General features: G+C 43.3%; 1 protein-coding gene across 4 annotated transcripts in view; it reads right to left on the bottom strand.

The window, feature by feature from the left end:
* Positions 1 to 4,031, bottom strand: part of IPO5 (importin 5) — a 130,244-nt gene extending 126,213 nt beyond the window's left edge. For 2 of the 4 annotated variants that reach the window (XM_079903313.1, XM_079903314.1), the window contains exon 1: positions 3,914 to 4,031. Coding sequence is in view for 2 of the 4 variants with exons in the window: in XM_079903311.1 (XP_079759437.1) it covers positions 3,914 to 3,940 (27 nt within the window). In the remaining 2 variants the exon portion in view is untranslated. The remainder of the gene's footprint in view (positions 1 to 3,913) is intronic. The other 2 variants (XM_079903311.1, XM_079903312.1) reach the window with 2 other exon arrangements.
* Between the last annotated feature and the right edge of the window lie 10,545 nt (positions 4,032 to 14,576).

Raw genomic sequence — 14,576 nt, 5'->3', positions numbered from 1 at the left:
GAGTCTTAGAATCTTGGAAGGAACCCAAAAGCCACCTACCGGTGGTTACCAAACATTTGAAAGCAGTAAAGCCTGTTTTCCTTCTTGAATAAAATTTTATATGACACACTGACATGTAAAACAAATTGAGTGACATTTTGCTAATAAGATATCTTTTTAAGTTGAAATGTATTCTATTGACTTATGTTAGCATCGATCGAAGAGAACAGTAAAGCAATTTGGAAAAATCCAAAACTCATAATTGGGGCTATGGAGGCAGGTTTCGGTCTTCTATCAGATTTAGTGAATATCCACACAAGTCAAATCAAAATGCAAATTAAATCTCGCAAGTACCCCATGGTATTCAGTACACCTCTAATCTAGCTCATTGTATTAGTCACAGCGACAGTGGGAAACAGTTGGCGCTCCCAAATGAGGGTGCTTCTAGGCAGCTGTAAACTTATTAAAGCATTTACAGAAGCATAGGCAGGGCGGGGAGCCATGTGGGATGGTGTAATACCCCAAGACTAGTGACAGTGGAGTTGTTAACCACCAGTAGACCTGAGGGTCGAGCAGCGTGAGCAGTTACTAGAAGCTGGGAGATGACTGTGTAGGGGGGCTGCCTTGAGAGAGCAGGGACCTTCAGGAGAGGGACCGCACCACTCCCAGGAGACCCTGCAGGAAAAGAGCAGGGGTGTAAATACCCAGTCTCACTCTCTTTCCTCCTTCTAACGTCTTCCGGAGGGCACCCTTTGGCAGACCCCAACCAGAAGCTAGAGGGCAAAAGAGACTCTGATGTCATTCCTCCAAGTCAGCCTCCCAGGGTACAAAGCAGGTTGGAGCAGGGTGGAGAGGGAAGCCAAGCCAGAGGAGCCAGTAGACACCACCTAAGACACCCCTGTCCCTGTTTTTAAAGATAGCAAGAACCAAAACTCAGAGAGCTTAGTTAACTTGCCCAAGGTCAATAGGTTAGGGACAATGATAAGAAACCAAGTCCTCCAATCCCACTTCGGTCCTCTTTCCACCATGCTTTTTTCATCACTCTAGTCCGAGGACAATTCTTGATTCAGAAATGCTAAGGTCATCTATTGGGGTTCTGGAGTTAAGGGGACAGGCGTAGCCTCGTCCAGTAATTTCCTTTGTTAGGGTCAACTGTGATCTACTGTTGCTATGTAGCCCTTTGCAAGTCTAAAGACAGACCACAGCTATTTAGGGAAATAGCCGAGCGTGAAGCTCTTTGGAACTTTTATCCCAACCTCTCAGGTGAGCCACTTTCTCAGAAAGGGCAGGAAGAATGTTAGCCAAAAAACATAAGGGAGCTCTCGGAACACGGGTACTAATTCTGGCCCAGAAATATCCAAGAGTATTCACGTCTGTGAAAGCTGAACAGCTGCAGAGAGCTTTTGGATTCCTGGTGACATTTGTGCTAAATTCCGCATGACTCCCAAAGGTTCCACCTTTGACCCGCTTCTCATAGAACGTTCTCATCAATGTGGTGGGTAACAACTGTTGCCTAGTACTCTTCGTTCGCTGTGGTTTGGGGGAATCAGTGGTGAGTATCCCTTGACCTATTTGCACGTGGAATAGGTTATGTGTGGCTGGTGTCTTGTAATTTCTTTGATTTAGTTAGACACTGTGGATGAGCAAGCTTCGTGATGAGGTGAGGGCTATTTACTTACTGATGGTTTCGTGTGCAGCAGTCAGCTCACAAAGAAGCCACATGTCCCTGAGCATCTTGGGCATTCCCTCGCCATAGGTAACTAACGTGTCTGCTCCAGTCAACTTCACTGAGCTTTCCCAGGATACGTTCTCATCTCGCCTGCCAATTTCATCCCTTCTCCATGGTTGCCACCCCTCCCATATTGTTGGTTGATTCCTTCAGTTTATTTTTGTCCTGTCCGTCTTTTAAAAAGCTATTTACTCAGTCGTGGTTGACTGAGGTATGCAGACATAAACTTTCTTTCATGGAGTTTGGGGCCCAGTGCAGTGTCACATGGAAGCATTCTGGTTTGCTAACCTGGAAGCTCTCAAACCCCCTCCTTTTGGGTTTTTACGGAGGCTTTGTTACACAGGCACAATTGATTAAATCATTGACTGTTGGTGATTGATTCAACCTCCAGCCCCTCTCCCCTCCCCAGAGATCAGGAGGCCCACCCTTCTGTTCATTGTTGGTTCCCTTGCTGCTTTCCAAAAGCCACCTCAAAAAGATACATGCACCCCTATGTTCATAGCAGCACTATTCACAATAGCCAAGACATGGAAACAACCTAAATGTCCATTGACAGAGGAATGGATAAAGAAGATGTGGTACATATATACAATGGAATACTACTCAGCCATGAAAAAGAATGAAATAATGCCATTTGCAGCAACATGGATGCAACCTGAGATTATCATACTAATTGAAGTAAGTCAGAAAGAGAAAGACAAATACCATGTGATATCACTTGTATGTGGAATCTAAAATGTGGCACAAAAGAATCTATCTATGAAACAGAAGCAGATTCACAGACATAGAGATCAGAGCTGTGGTTGCCAAGGGTTGGGGGAGAGGGATGGACTGGGAGTTTGGGGTTAGTAGATGCAAACTATTACATTTAGAATGGATAAACAACAGGGTCCTACTGCATAGCACAGGGAACTATATCTGATCTCCTGGTATAAACCATAATGGAAAAGAATATAAAAAAAAGAATGTATATATGTGTATAACTGAGTCACTTTGTCGTACAGTAGCAATCAGCACAACACTGTAAATCAACTATGCTTTGATTAAAAAATACAGAATAAACAAAACAAAACAAAAGTCACCTCCTTAACCTAAACCCAAGTTGTGGTGGAACGGGCTCCTCACAAATAACAATACACCCATTTCACCTTCTGGCTCTGAAGCATTTTCAGGAACTGAGGGCTAGAGACCAAACATTAGAGTAAGAGATGCTCTTTTCACTCAGGAAATTCCAAAGGTTTGGGCAGCTGTGGGCCAGGAACCATAAATAAAGACCAAACACAAACAAGAAATATACTTGGCTCACCTGAATAACCAAATCTATATTTCTTATAAATTTCAATATCACACCTCTGTCCAACGTTTTCGCTCTTTTTGCCCCCCCCCCCCCCACCTTTTCTTTATTTGACTCTCAGGAAAACTCTAATCCTGGATCTAACAGGGATCCTCTCCTGTTACACGTGCACTTCCTACTCATGCTGGGGAAAGTCAGACAACGGATAAAGTTTTGCGACTACAAATCTATCAACTCCAACCACATCCACACTTTAAAAGTTGCTCAGGGGCTTCCCTGGTGGCGCAGTGGTTGAGAATCTGCCTGCTAATGCAGGGCACACGGGTTCGAGCCCTGGTCTGGGAGGATCCCATATGCCACGGAGCAACTAGGCCCGTGAGCCACAACTACTGAGCCTGCGCGTCTGGAGCCTGTGCTCCGCAACAAGAGAGGCCACGACAGTGAGAGGCCCGCACACCGCGATGAAGAGTGGCCCCCGCTCGCCACAACTAGAGAAAGCCCTCGCACAGAAACGAAGACGCAACACAGAAAAAATAAATAAATTAATTAATAAACTCCTACCCCCAACATCTAAAAAATAATAATAATAAATAAATAAAATAGTTGCGTAGGAAGATGTCACTCTAAAAAAAAAAAAAAAAAAGAGTAGCCCTCGCTCACCGCGACTAAAGAAAGCCTGAGCAGCAATAAAGACCCAACGCAGCCAAAAATAAATAAATAAAAGTTCCCTTAAAAAAAAAAAAAAGTTGCTCAGCCATCCACCCGAATTCCTGGACAGGTCTGCCTCTTCTTTGTTACCACAACTGTTTCAAAATGGCTTCACTCTCAAGGTCCCGCAGACCCTCCTGACTCCCAGCCGTGACGTTGCCCTCCGCAGGCGCTATGCGCAGGCTAAGTCAGCTACGACATACCTCCAGAAGCCTTCTGTTTCTTTTCATTTCCAAGGCATTCGGGATAATGCAGAAACATTTCAGAGCAGTGATTTTTCAAAGCATGGTTCCCTGGACCAAGAACGTCAGCCTCACCTCGTTAGAAACGCAGTTCTCATGCCCCGCCCCAGATGCAGGAAACCAGGAATTCTGGGAGTGGGCGTTGGTCCCCCGGGTTTAACAAGCCTTCCAGGTGATTCTGATGCAGCTAAATTAGTGCAAGAACCATTGCCTTAAAATAAGATGCAGCTTCTGCTTCCTTCTTTAGCCTTGTGGCTTGTCAACATTGCCGATTTCTCCATTTTATTGTGCCTTCTAACCCTGTGGAGCTAATCATTCTCTAATCCGATCAAATTTTCTCTTGGTTCAGAGATTTGCAAAGCTGCTATCTCAGCTGGGCAATCCCTGTGCTATTTATTCCCCATCACCCTTCATTTTTCAACGTTACACACTTTAGGGACTTCCCTCATCCTGCAGCCAATGTAGATGTGAAGACAGACTAGGGACACATCTCCCACATTATCAGCAGGGACCTCCAAGACTTTCAGATTAGGGACCCCATGTAAATGTTGGGGACTGGCTCTAGGTGTGCCGACTTCCCTAACAGGCGACTTGAAGGACAGGTCTGTGTGGAGGGGAAGATAGCCATTACAATGAACTGTCTTTTCATTTATTGTTTTGTGATAAAGGAAGACTAAATTACAGCCCAGTTTGTGTTTCAAATGTCATTCAGTTCAACTCCTGCACATTCGGTTGGCTCTTGTTATTTGGTTGGGTTATCAGTTTGGGTCAGAGAACTTCAGGTTGGGTTAGGGGGAGGGAGGGTAAGGCAAGCTTTCTCTGGGTGACCTAGTGGCCCGTGTGTTCCCCATTTGTGATTTCACAAGGCAGCTCTCCCAAATGCACTGGGCCTTGCTGAGCTAGAGGGCACCCTTGCGTCATTTGAGTTAATTCTAGTAAGAAGTCTGAATATAGAAATTACTTTGAGATCAACTGCTCACCTCCTTGGGGTAATTTGCCCCTTTCATGAAGCCAAGCAGTCAGCCAGAGCTAAGAAAATTACTTCCAAGTGGACACTCCACTTTGGAGTGATGACTCCACTTGTGTAGGGAATGCATTTAACTCACCTGGCTGTGCTGTAGAACCAGGCCCATCGATTTTCAATGGTCCTTCACCAGGCATTTTCAATTTGATTAATTTCCTTGTGGTTTCTACCCAACTCTAAGCAAGGCCAAGTTTTTGTTGTCTGTTGAACATTTTTTGCTTCCCTAGAAAGTATGAAACATACCTGTGTTAGAACCTGATGGCATTCTTCAGTATTTTCTGTGCTATTTTTAGGTCTCGTGGTGAGGTAACTTGAGACCTAGGAGCCAAAAGGAACAAGAATTCATCATAGCCATAGTGACCCATTAATTTGAGCTGAACTCACAATTTTTCAGTCGTTCCAATTTAGACCCTTACTGCAATCACATGATCTTTCGACATTGATACTTCCTTTAATATCGTGGTGAGTATTTCAGAATTTTTATGATAGCATTATCTATAAACTATAGAAAAGGAACAATGAGATTTCATGTTTTGAAGCTTCACAAATACTACGTGGCATCTTCCAATTTTTCTTAAAATGTTACTTTTGTATCACGATACTTCTCTGGATTACTCTAAGCATAATCTTATAATTTTCTTTTGTTTAAGGCTAAAGCAGAGTAGAAAAGTTCAGTGGGTTCTGCTTGCACTGTTAAAGCCGGACTTGTGTGTTTAGATTTTCTGTTTCTTAACTACTGTTTGCTTAACCTGTCAGTTATTGAGAGGTTTAAGTTTTCAATGCCTCCTAGTAATTCCTGTTTTTGCCTTACATATCTTAAGGCAATGTTATTCAAGGACGTACAAGTTCAGAATTGTTATAACTTTGGAGTTAATGTTAGGTGTTAACCAGTTTATCCTTAATAATTCAGTTGGATATAAAATATATTTAACTTTAGAGTAACGTAGTTGTATTAGATTTTTATTGCTGCTGCAACGAATTACTACAAATTTAGTGGTTTAAAACAACACAACTTATTATCTCACACTTCTGTATATTGGAAGTCTGACATGGGTCTCCCGGAGCTAAAATCCAAGTGTTACAGGACTGTGTCCCTTTTTGGAGGCTCTGGCGGTGAATCTATTTTCCTGCCTTTTCTGGCTTCTAAAGGCCACCTACATTCCTTGGCCCGTGGCCCCCTTCCTCCATCTTCAAAACCAACATTGCATTTCTCTGTGTCTTTCTTTCACAGTCGCATGTTCCTCTAACAGACTCTTTGTTCTGCCTCCCCCTTCCATTTTTCAGCTCTCTTATGATTATATTGGGCTCACTTAAATTATCCTGTTTTTGAGCTTTACAAAAATGGAACCATATGGTAGATACACGTCTGTTTCTCTTTCACTCAACATTAATTTTAATGAAATTAATCCCTATTGATAATTTAGTTGTAATTTTTTAACTTCTTGACTTAAAAAATTTCTAAATTTTTTTCTTCCGGTTTTATGGAGATATAATTGACGTACAGCACTGTGTAAGTTTAGGGTGTACAGTATAATGATTTGACTCACGTAAAATGAAATGATGGGACTTCCCTGGAGGTCCGGTGGTTAAGACTTCACCTTCCAATGCAGGGGGTGCGTGTTCGATCCCTGTTGGGGAGCTAAGATCCCACGTGCCTCGCAGCCAAAATACCAAAACATAAAACAGAAACAATACTGTAACAAAATTCAATAAAGACTTTAAAAATGGTCCACGTCACAAAAAAAAAATCTTTAAAAAAATTCGTGAAATGATGACCACAATAAGTGAACATCCATCATCTCAAATAGATACAAAATAAAAGAAAAAGATAGTTTTTCCTTGAGATGGGACTCTTAGGATTTACTCTCAACAACTTTCATATGTAACATACAGCGGTGTTCATTATATTCATCATGTTGTGTGTTACATCCCTAGTACTTAGGTATCTTATAACTGGAACTTTGTACTATATAATTGTAATTTATACATTCTTGTTGCAATATATTTCATTGTATGAATTCTATATAGACTTTTATTAGAAATATTGGTCTTTCTCTCCCATCCTATCTTATCTCTTTTGTATTTTCCATCTCTTTGATTCTCTGTGCTTCATGTAGTATAAATTCCTCAGATATTTCTTCATGTTTACTAAGTCTCTACTCAGCTACATCGAATTTGCTGCCTAACCCACCAGCTGAATTCTGTATTTCAATGGCAGCATTTTCATAATTTGAAAGCTCTATTTGGCCCTTTTAAAAACAGGCTTGTTCTTTTTTCAGAGTGTTTAATTTTTCTTCTATGTTCTTATTTAATCTTAAACATATTTATTTAAACTCAAATGATTCTTTTAAATGAAACTTTACAGGATCTAATCTTGATATTTTTTGTGTATGCTGACTTTTGTTCTTGGTGCATTTTTTTCCTTATCAATTTGACAATCTTGAGTTGAGAGCTGAGCTGATTGTTCAGGGTTTTTTTTTTTTTCAATATTTGGGACTGTAGTGCAGTGTCCTTGAAGATTTGCTCTTCAGAATTTCAGAATGGTTTCATGTATGCTTCTGCCTGGAGTCTCAGAGGTATCATAAGGTTGTTGCTAGCTTTCATATTAATTTTCTGGCTTGGAGGTTTCTAGATTTATAAAGGATATATATATATATATATATATAAAACCATATATATATGGTTCTGAATTCTCAGGGGAGGTTTTTCCCGCCACTCAGAGTCCAGTATTAAGACAGACGACAACCTTTGTCAAGTAAACTATTCATAATTCAGGGAAACTTAAGAAATGATGCAGCCAGCACTGTGACTTACACCACTGGGTCATCTGACTCCATGACCAAAGAATTGGACATTGGAATCCAAGAATGAGTCCCAAGACCGGGACTTCAGTGAATTTTGTTGGAGAAATGGGGTAGAAGGGAATCTGGGAATTAAGCAAGGATTGTTACTGGGATTATCAGAGAGGCAGACGAAATATGAGCAGGTAAAGTGTGTGCAGTGGTCCTGGGGCTGATTATCAGTACTCAGAAGATTTGTCTCAGTATCCCATTGAGACTGTCTTTTTGCTTAGCTTGAGCCCTACTCAGGACTGAGGCAGGTCCTTAATGGCACAGAGGCTGACTAGTCTCATTTTCAAAATTCTAAATTACGGGAAGTTGTCCTTTCTGACCTTCCCTATTTTACTTGCTGTATCCACTCCCCTTCCCCCTCCCAGTTAAATGCCTCTAGGACAAGGTTCTCAATCTTAAATGCCTGTGGGGAGAGGGTGATGGGGCAGGTAACTTGAATTAATAAAATGAGATGGAATGATGACTGAAGAGAAGTAAAGATCCAGGGGGGCATGGCTTCTCAGCTCCAGCTCAGTGGAAACGCATAGTCTGGACTGGAAGTTTGGATTTTTTAAAAAAGAAAACATCTAAAAATGCTGGCCATTCATTCAGTTATAAAAATGTACTGTGTTAACCAAAAGCACATCTGTAGGTCACATATGGCCTGCAGGCCACTGGTTTGCAACTGTTACTCTGAGCTGCCTTTCAGAACCTTCTGGGTGCCTGAATTCCCTTGCTCCATGGCAGCCCCTGTTCTCTCTCCAGATTTACCTGTAAATAATATACCTTTCCATATGATCTGTATTCTCAATTCTCCAACAAACACCACATTCTTAGAATGACCGTATTTGAACAAATTCTCACTAAAGTGTGAATGATGGATAGCTCTTCCCAAAGTATTTGGATGGAATCACAGTGTGAAACCCTGGCAGGGAGCCCAGGGAGCAGTACCTTGTGGGCATGACCGATGCAGGTAGTGTGGAGTCTCAACAAGTGTGGGCTTTGCAACCCTATGTTCCTGCCTCCTGGCTCCCCACTCACGAACGGAGCGAAGCGGTCCATGAGAGGCTTCATCCCTCTAGATCTCGGTTTTCTTATCTGTACAATCGGGATAATAATACCTGGCAGGGTTACTGTGAAGCTGTTAACTTCTGCTATATACTCAATAATTCTTTTTGTTCTGATTATGGAAATTCTGCAGTGGTAAGAGCCCTAAGTGAAGCTCCTCCCTGTGCAGATTTTGGTTCAAGGCATTTGCCCAAGGTCTCAGCTAGGCAAGCTGGAAATTCATTTGCAAAATTTATTTTTAGTGGTAAATTTTATGGTACAATCAACTGTAATATCCCACAGCTCATCTCTGAGGCAATATGAATTAATTATTAAAGGAAGACCATTGCCCCCAAATCTGTCAGGTTGGAGTGTTGGGGAAAGGACCAGGGTACTTCCAATCTTTCTATTTAGTATCTGTGTAGCAGTTAATCTCTTTAAACCTCAGTTTGGTGCCAGTATCTGCTTTGCCTGTTGGAGTATTATTCTGAGTGTTACTGATAGGTTACTTTACAAACTGGGGGTGCAAACATGGTCTCATCTCTTTAAAGAATGAACACTAAACCAAGAGCATATGTTCCTGACTAGGAGAGAGGTCAGTATCTCCTTCCTGGGTCTCCCCGCACAGCCCCGCCCTGAATTCTTCAAGAACTCGAGGGTTATAGAGTCCTAGGGTGGGGCTTAGGTGGTTGAAGGCAAAGCCAAAGTTTAATCCGTTTTCTGTTGCCCTTGCTCCTCCTAGCTCATTGTCACTCTCAGAGCCACCTCCTGGTCCTCCAGAGACTTTCTACAATCTAGAAAGTATGTCCCCACTGGGCAGACCAAGTCCTGTGGACGCTTGGCCTAGCAGGTGAAACCTGGGCTAGATTTCAGCCTCCACTTGCTTCTTTGAACTGTATTTCCCTCACCTCCACAAGGGCAGGACACCTGGTCCTGCACCGCCTGACAGAGGGATGCTGTATGATGCTGGTCCAGGGAGGCCCCGCCCCTGCCTTTCCTGGGCTCGCAGGGACACAGCTTTTACTGCTCAGCTATTTCAATTCCTGGGGCTGCCATTGCAAGAGGCAAGAGGCACCTGGGGAACACTTGCCTGGTCTCATCCTGCTGCCTGGACAGCCACATACCTCACCCTCAGAACACAGAGGCTCTGAGGTCTGCCGCTTTTGAGAACTCCAGGGCAATCTCCCCTCCCCTTATTTTAGAGTCCTGCTGGTGAGTTCCCCTCCTAAGGTTGACACACGTGACTTCTAGAACATGCTATGACAGAACTAAACAAAAAAAATCAATGCAAGTTAAATTTCCCTCAAGACATCTTGATACATGTAAGCATCATATTGTATTACAAAATTTTTTCTTTAATCTGCTGTTATGGTATAAATCAGATTGATTTTGAAATAAGCTGGTTGCTTCATAATCTTTAGCAGGAGACTCCAAGGATCTGGACCTTCCAGGAAACCCAACAAACCTTTTTTTGATGGAGTAGCTGTGGCTGTCATTTGCATATGAAATTGAGGTGCTGATACCCTCCCAGTCTCTCTGATAGCTGGAGTGGGTGGCTGCGACTCTCAACTGGCCTCCCTGGTGACACACAACTTGTGCAAACAGATGTTGAGATTTAGGGACCCAGCCTGGGGTCACGGGCTGGAATTACTGCACCTGTGAGTCAGCTGCCCACCTGCTGGCCCCTTCCTGGTTAGCATTACTGCTTTCTTCTCATCTGGACTAAACAGCCCCTATGAGCTAGTCCCCCTGTTAGAATCCACAGAACTACTGGACCCACGGTAGAAGGTTATAAACAAGGAAGTTTATTTCTCTTCATTTTGAATTCTAGCAAGACTGACCAATTTTTTTAAAAATTGGAAGCTCAGTTAAATCAAACCAAGGATGAAGTGAAGCACCAGCCAGAAAAATCAATAAATCATTAACTTGAACAGACCTTAGAGGCCTGTTGCCTGGCTTGCTCTGCCACGTGACAGAAGGTTCAGTAACTTGTGATGTGGAAGGAAAGTGGGTAATGATTTCCCGGAGCGTGAATTCATTTCTTTTCCTTGAGCTCCGCTAGTGAAGGGGTGGTAGCGATGCTCTATCACCACCTAGTGATACATTCACACACATCACCTACAGTGCACAGATGGGCTCTGAGGTTGTCCTGGCATTCCCCAAGTAAAATCAATGCACTTTGGTGAAAAATAATTGCAACAAATCACATGTGACAGATACCTAAATACAGTGATTCTGAGACTTTCCCCTGCCTGCTGTTTCCCATGCCTTGATTGTGCTGATCAGGGGAAGGAAGTGCAGAGAAGATCTGGGAAACCTGTAATTTACTTGGGAAGTTGGGATTTAATTGCACATGAGATGGCGGGAAGTGAGCAAGAGAAGAGGAAAGGCCAGAGAAGCAGGGGGCATGGTGCCCAGGAGCCAGTTCAGAACGCTCTGCTGATGTTTGGTTTTTGGGGAGAGAGGACGATCAGGGAGTTCACGGAGATGGAGCCTACTAGGCGTTTTTAGGAAATGTTGCTATTTTCTCATCATGGCTTTTTGTTTTTCAACTTGCAGTGGGACACAGGACTAAGCTAGGTCTCAAATCAGCGGCAAGTAGGCTACATTTCTTTTGGGTTGCACACAAAAATATAACACTGCGCACTGTTATTTTGACATTTGGGGCAGCGGGGGGTGTTAAAGATTAGAGGGGATAAAGGTGTTCTAAGAGTGGTGGGAGGCCATTGACGAGTATTGACAAGCATCTATCAGGCCTTCCTTATGGACCAGGCACCCTCCTAAATCGTGCTCTGATGGAAGAGAGAACTGCAACATTGTGAAGGGCTGGGGAGAAGGGGGAGTGAAATGAGGTGGAAAGGGAGGTGGGCTAAGGCCACAAAGCAGCTGAAGGGGACCCTGAAGGAGGTAGAAAGTAATGAGCCAAGAGTCCTTGTAACGGACTGGTGGCCAACATCTGTCTCATCACTTCTCCCCAGGGCATTGGCTTGCCCAGCCTGGCCTGACCTGTCACAGGCAACACCCAGGCTGTTAGGAAGTGTCACCAGTTCATTCTGGATTCCCAGTGGCTCCCTAGAGGTGACACAGCCGAAGGTGTGAGGGTTTAATGTCCCATGGGATGAAATGTGCCCAGTGAGAAATAGCAGATTGGAAGGAGTTGGTGGATGGGTTATTCTCCCTTCCTCTTTGCTGACAGACTGTTCTGAGACTCAGAGAATCCACACTGTTTCTTTCTGGATGTGTCCTCTGTGACAACAAGAGTTTTGGTGTGTGGCCGGCTCAGTAACGTACCACCTTATTTGTTCTTTCCTTCCTTTGCAGTCTCGCTTCCCTTTTCTTTTTTTTCCCCTCCTCTTGGGACCTTGCACTTACACTTCTCAACAATGCTTGCACGTAAAAGTTTCGCCTCAAGCTCTGATTTCTAGGGACCTTGAGCTAAGACAGTTCACATGCCCATCTTGGGACCAATTGCTGGGATTAAGGTATCCAGATATCCCCGCCATGTAGTGGTGGGGAGTGAGGGGCTGTCATGGAAATTCTCACCAGGAACAGGTGTCATGGGGGAGGGGTTCCTAGAGGAACAAGAAAGATAGTCTGGAGTCCTGATGACAGCACACTTGCTGCAGCCCATACCACCATTCCTCTCGCCACCTCCAGCTGGGTTCAGGAAGTGGCCAAGCCATATTTAAGTCATTAAAGACATATTGTCCTACCTTCACCATGTGATCCAATTTAACGTAATCACAGAGGGACCACCTGACTTCATATCCCTTTGAGATGAGACAGTATGAGTCACATAGAATCACCCACGAAATAGTCTCAACAGAAATCTTTGAAGCCAATCAAGACTTAAGATGTAGCTTAAGTTAAGTTATAGGAGACATAGGGGATAGAGGAACAAGTGAAGTGACATCATGAGGAAAATACTTCCAAATCTAGAATGTGGAATATTCTACAAGACAGCAATATGAGTTTCCTGGGGCTGCCATAACAAAGTACTGCAAATCTGGTGGCTTAAAACGACAGAAATTTATTGTCTCCCAGTTCTGGAGCCTAGACGTTCAAGATCAAGGTGTTTTCAGGGTTGGTGCTTTCTGAGAGCTATGAGAAAGACTCTTCATACCTCTCCCCTAGTATCTGGTGGCTTGCTGGCAACCTTTGGCATCCCCTGGCTGGTAGCAGCATTATTCCAGTCTCTCCTTCATCTTTACGTGGCATTCTCCCCGAGTCCAAATTTCTCCTTTTTATAAGGACACCAGTCATACTGAATTAAGGACTCACCCTACTCCAGTATGGTGACCTCATCTTAACTAATTACATCTACAGTGACCTATTTCCAAATAAGAGCCCGTTCTGAGGTCCTGGGGTTAGGATTTAAACATGTGAATTTTGGGGGGAACACAATTCAACCCCAAAACACTTGGTCTCTTCAAGACTTCCATGTCATTAAAAAAAAAATACAAGATTAACCTAGATTAAAAGGGACTGAAAAGGCAGAGCCGAGAAGTACAGCACGTAAAAGCTGATTGGCGCGTGGTTCAAAGAATTGGATATAAAAGTTATCTTTTGGGACAACTGAGGAAATGTGAATATGGACTGGATATTAAAGGATGTGAAGGAATTATTATTGATTTTTCATGGTATTGAGGTTATGAAGGATAGTATTTTTATTTTTAGGAGGTGTATGCCGGCATCTTTAGAGGTGAAACACGTATCACACAGGAAAATGTTAACCCTTGACTCTAGGTGATAGGTATATAAGGATGTTTATTGTACTCTTCTTTCCTTTTCATGTGTATTTGAAAGCTTCAATGGTACAAAGCTGAGTAGTGGGGAGAGGTATTGTGGATGCACCTTTCTGGCCTTTAGTTTTAGAGCTAAAGTCTGTCCCGGCTGTCCTGCCCGTCTCTAGCCAAGTTCCAAGTTGGAGGTTTCTGCCTTGGAGAAATCACTTGGATACTAAAGCATGTTTTAGGATCTTTTGTTTTAATGATGGGAAAAGCCTTCAGAAATCACGTCAGTAGAGTCAGATAGGCATGAAGAAATCTTTGACGTACGGGTAGACTTAACGTTTCAGTTCTAATGTCAAATAAATCCATAACAGGAAGTAAAAAATAAAAGAGAGCTGTCATAGGCTTCCTGCATTTGTCGTCAGACAGACCTGTGTTCACATCCTGTCCCTGCAGTCTACCACCAACTTAATGACTTTTGTTACACTGTGTGTCTTCTCTGAACCTTGGTTTGGTCCCAAAATGTGGCGATAGTAATACCACCTTGCGTGGACTCAATGACGTAACGTGCTGTTTGCACATAGCATGGTAACTGGAGTGTAGTAGGTGCTTGTATTAGTCTTTCATTGCTGCTGTAACAAATGATCACAAACATAGTGGCTTGAAGCAACCCCAATTTATTACCTTACTGGTAGATAGGTTAGAAGTCAGGCAGAGGTCTTGGTGGGCTCACATCAAAATGTTGGCAGGGCTATACTCCTTTCTGGAAACTCTAGGAGTGCATCTTCTCCTTGCCTCTTTCAGCTCCCAGAGGTCCCCTGCGTTCCCTGTTCATGGCCCACTTCCTCCAGCCTAGAGCCAGCAACGGGCATCCCTCTGGCCCTCTTCTGCCTCCCTCTTCTACTTTTATGTGGATTACATCGGGCACTTGGGTCATTTAGGATCATCTAGTTTGAAGTCATCCGATTAGCAACCTTACTTCCATCTGCAAC

The sequence above is a fragment of the Stenella coeruleoalba genome (assembly GCF_951394435.1).
Source record: "Stenella coeruleoalba genome assembly, chromosome: 18".
Classification (NCBI taxonomy): Eukaryota; Metazoa; Chordata; class Mammalia; order Artiodactyla; family Delphinidae; genus Stenella; species Stenella coeruleoalba.
The sequence above is the reverse complement of the archived record's forward strand: the minus strand, read 5'-3'. Positions and strand labels throughout refer to the sequence as shown.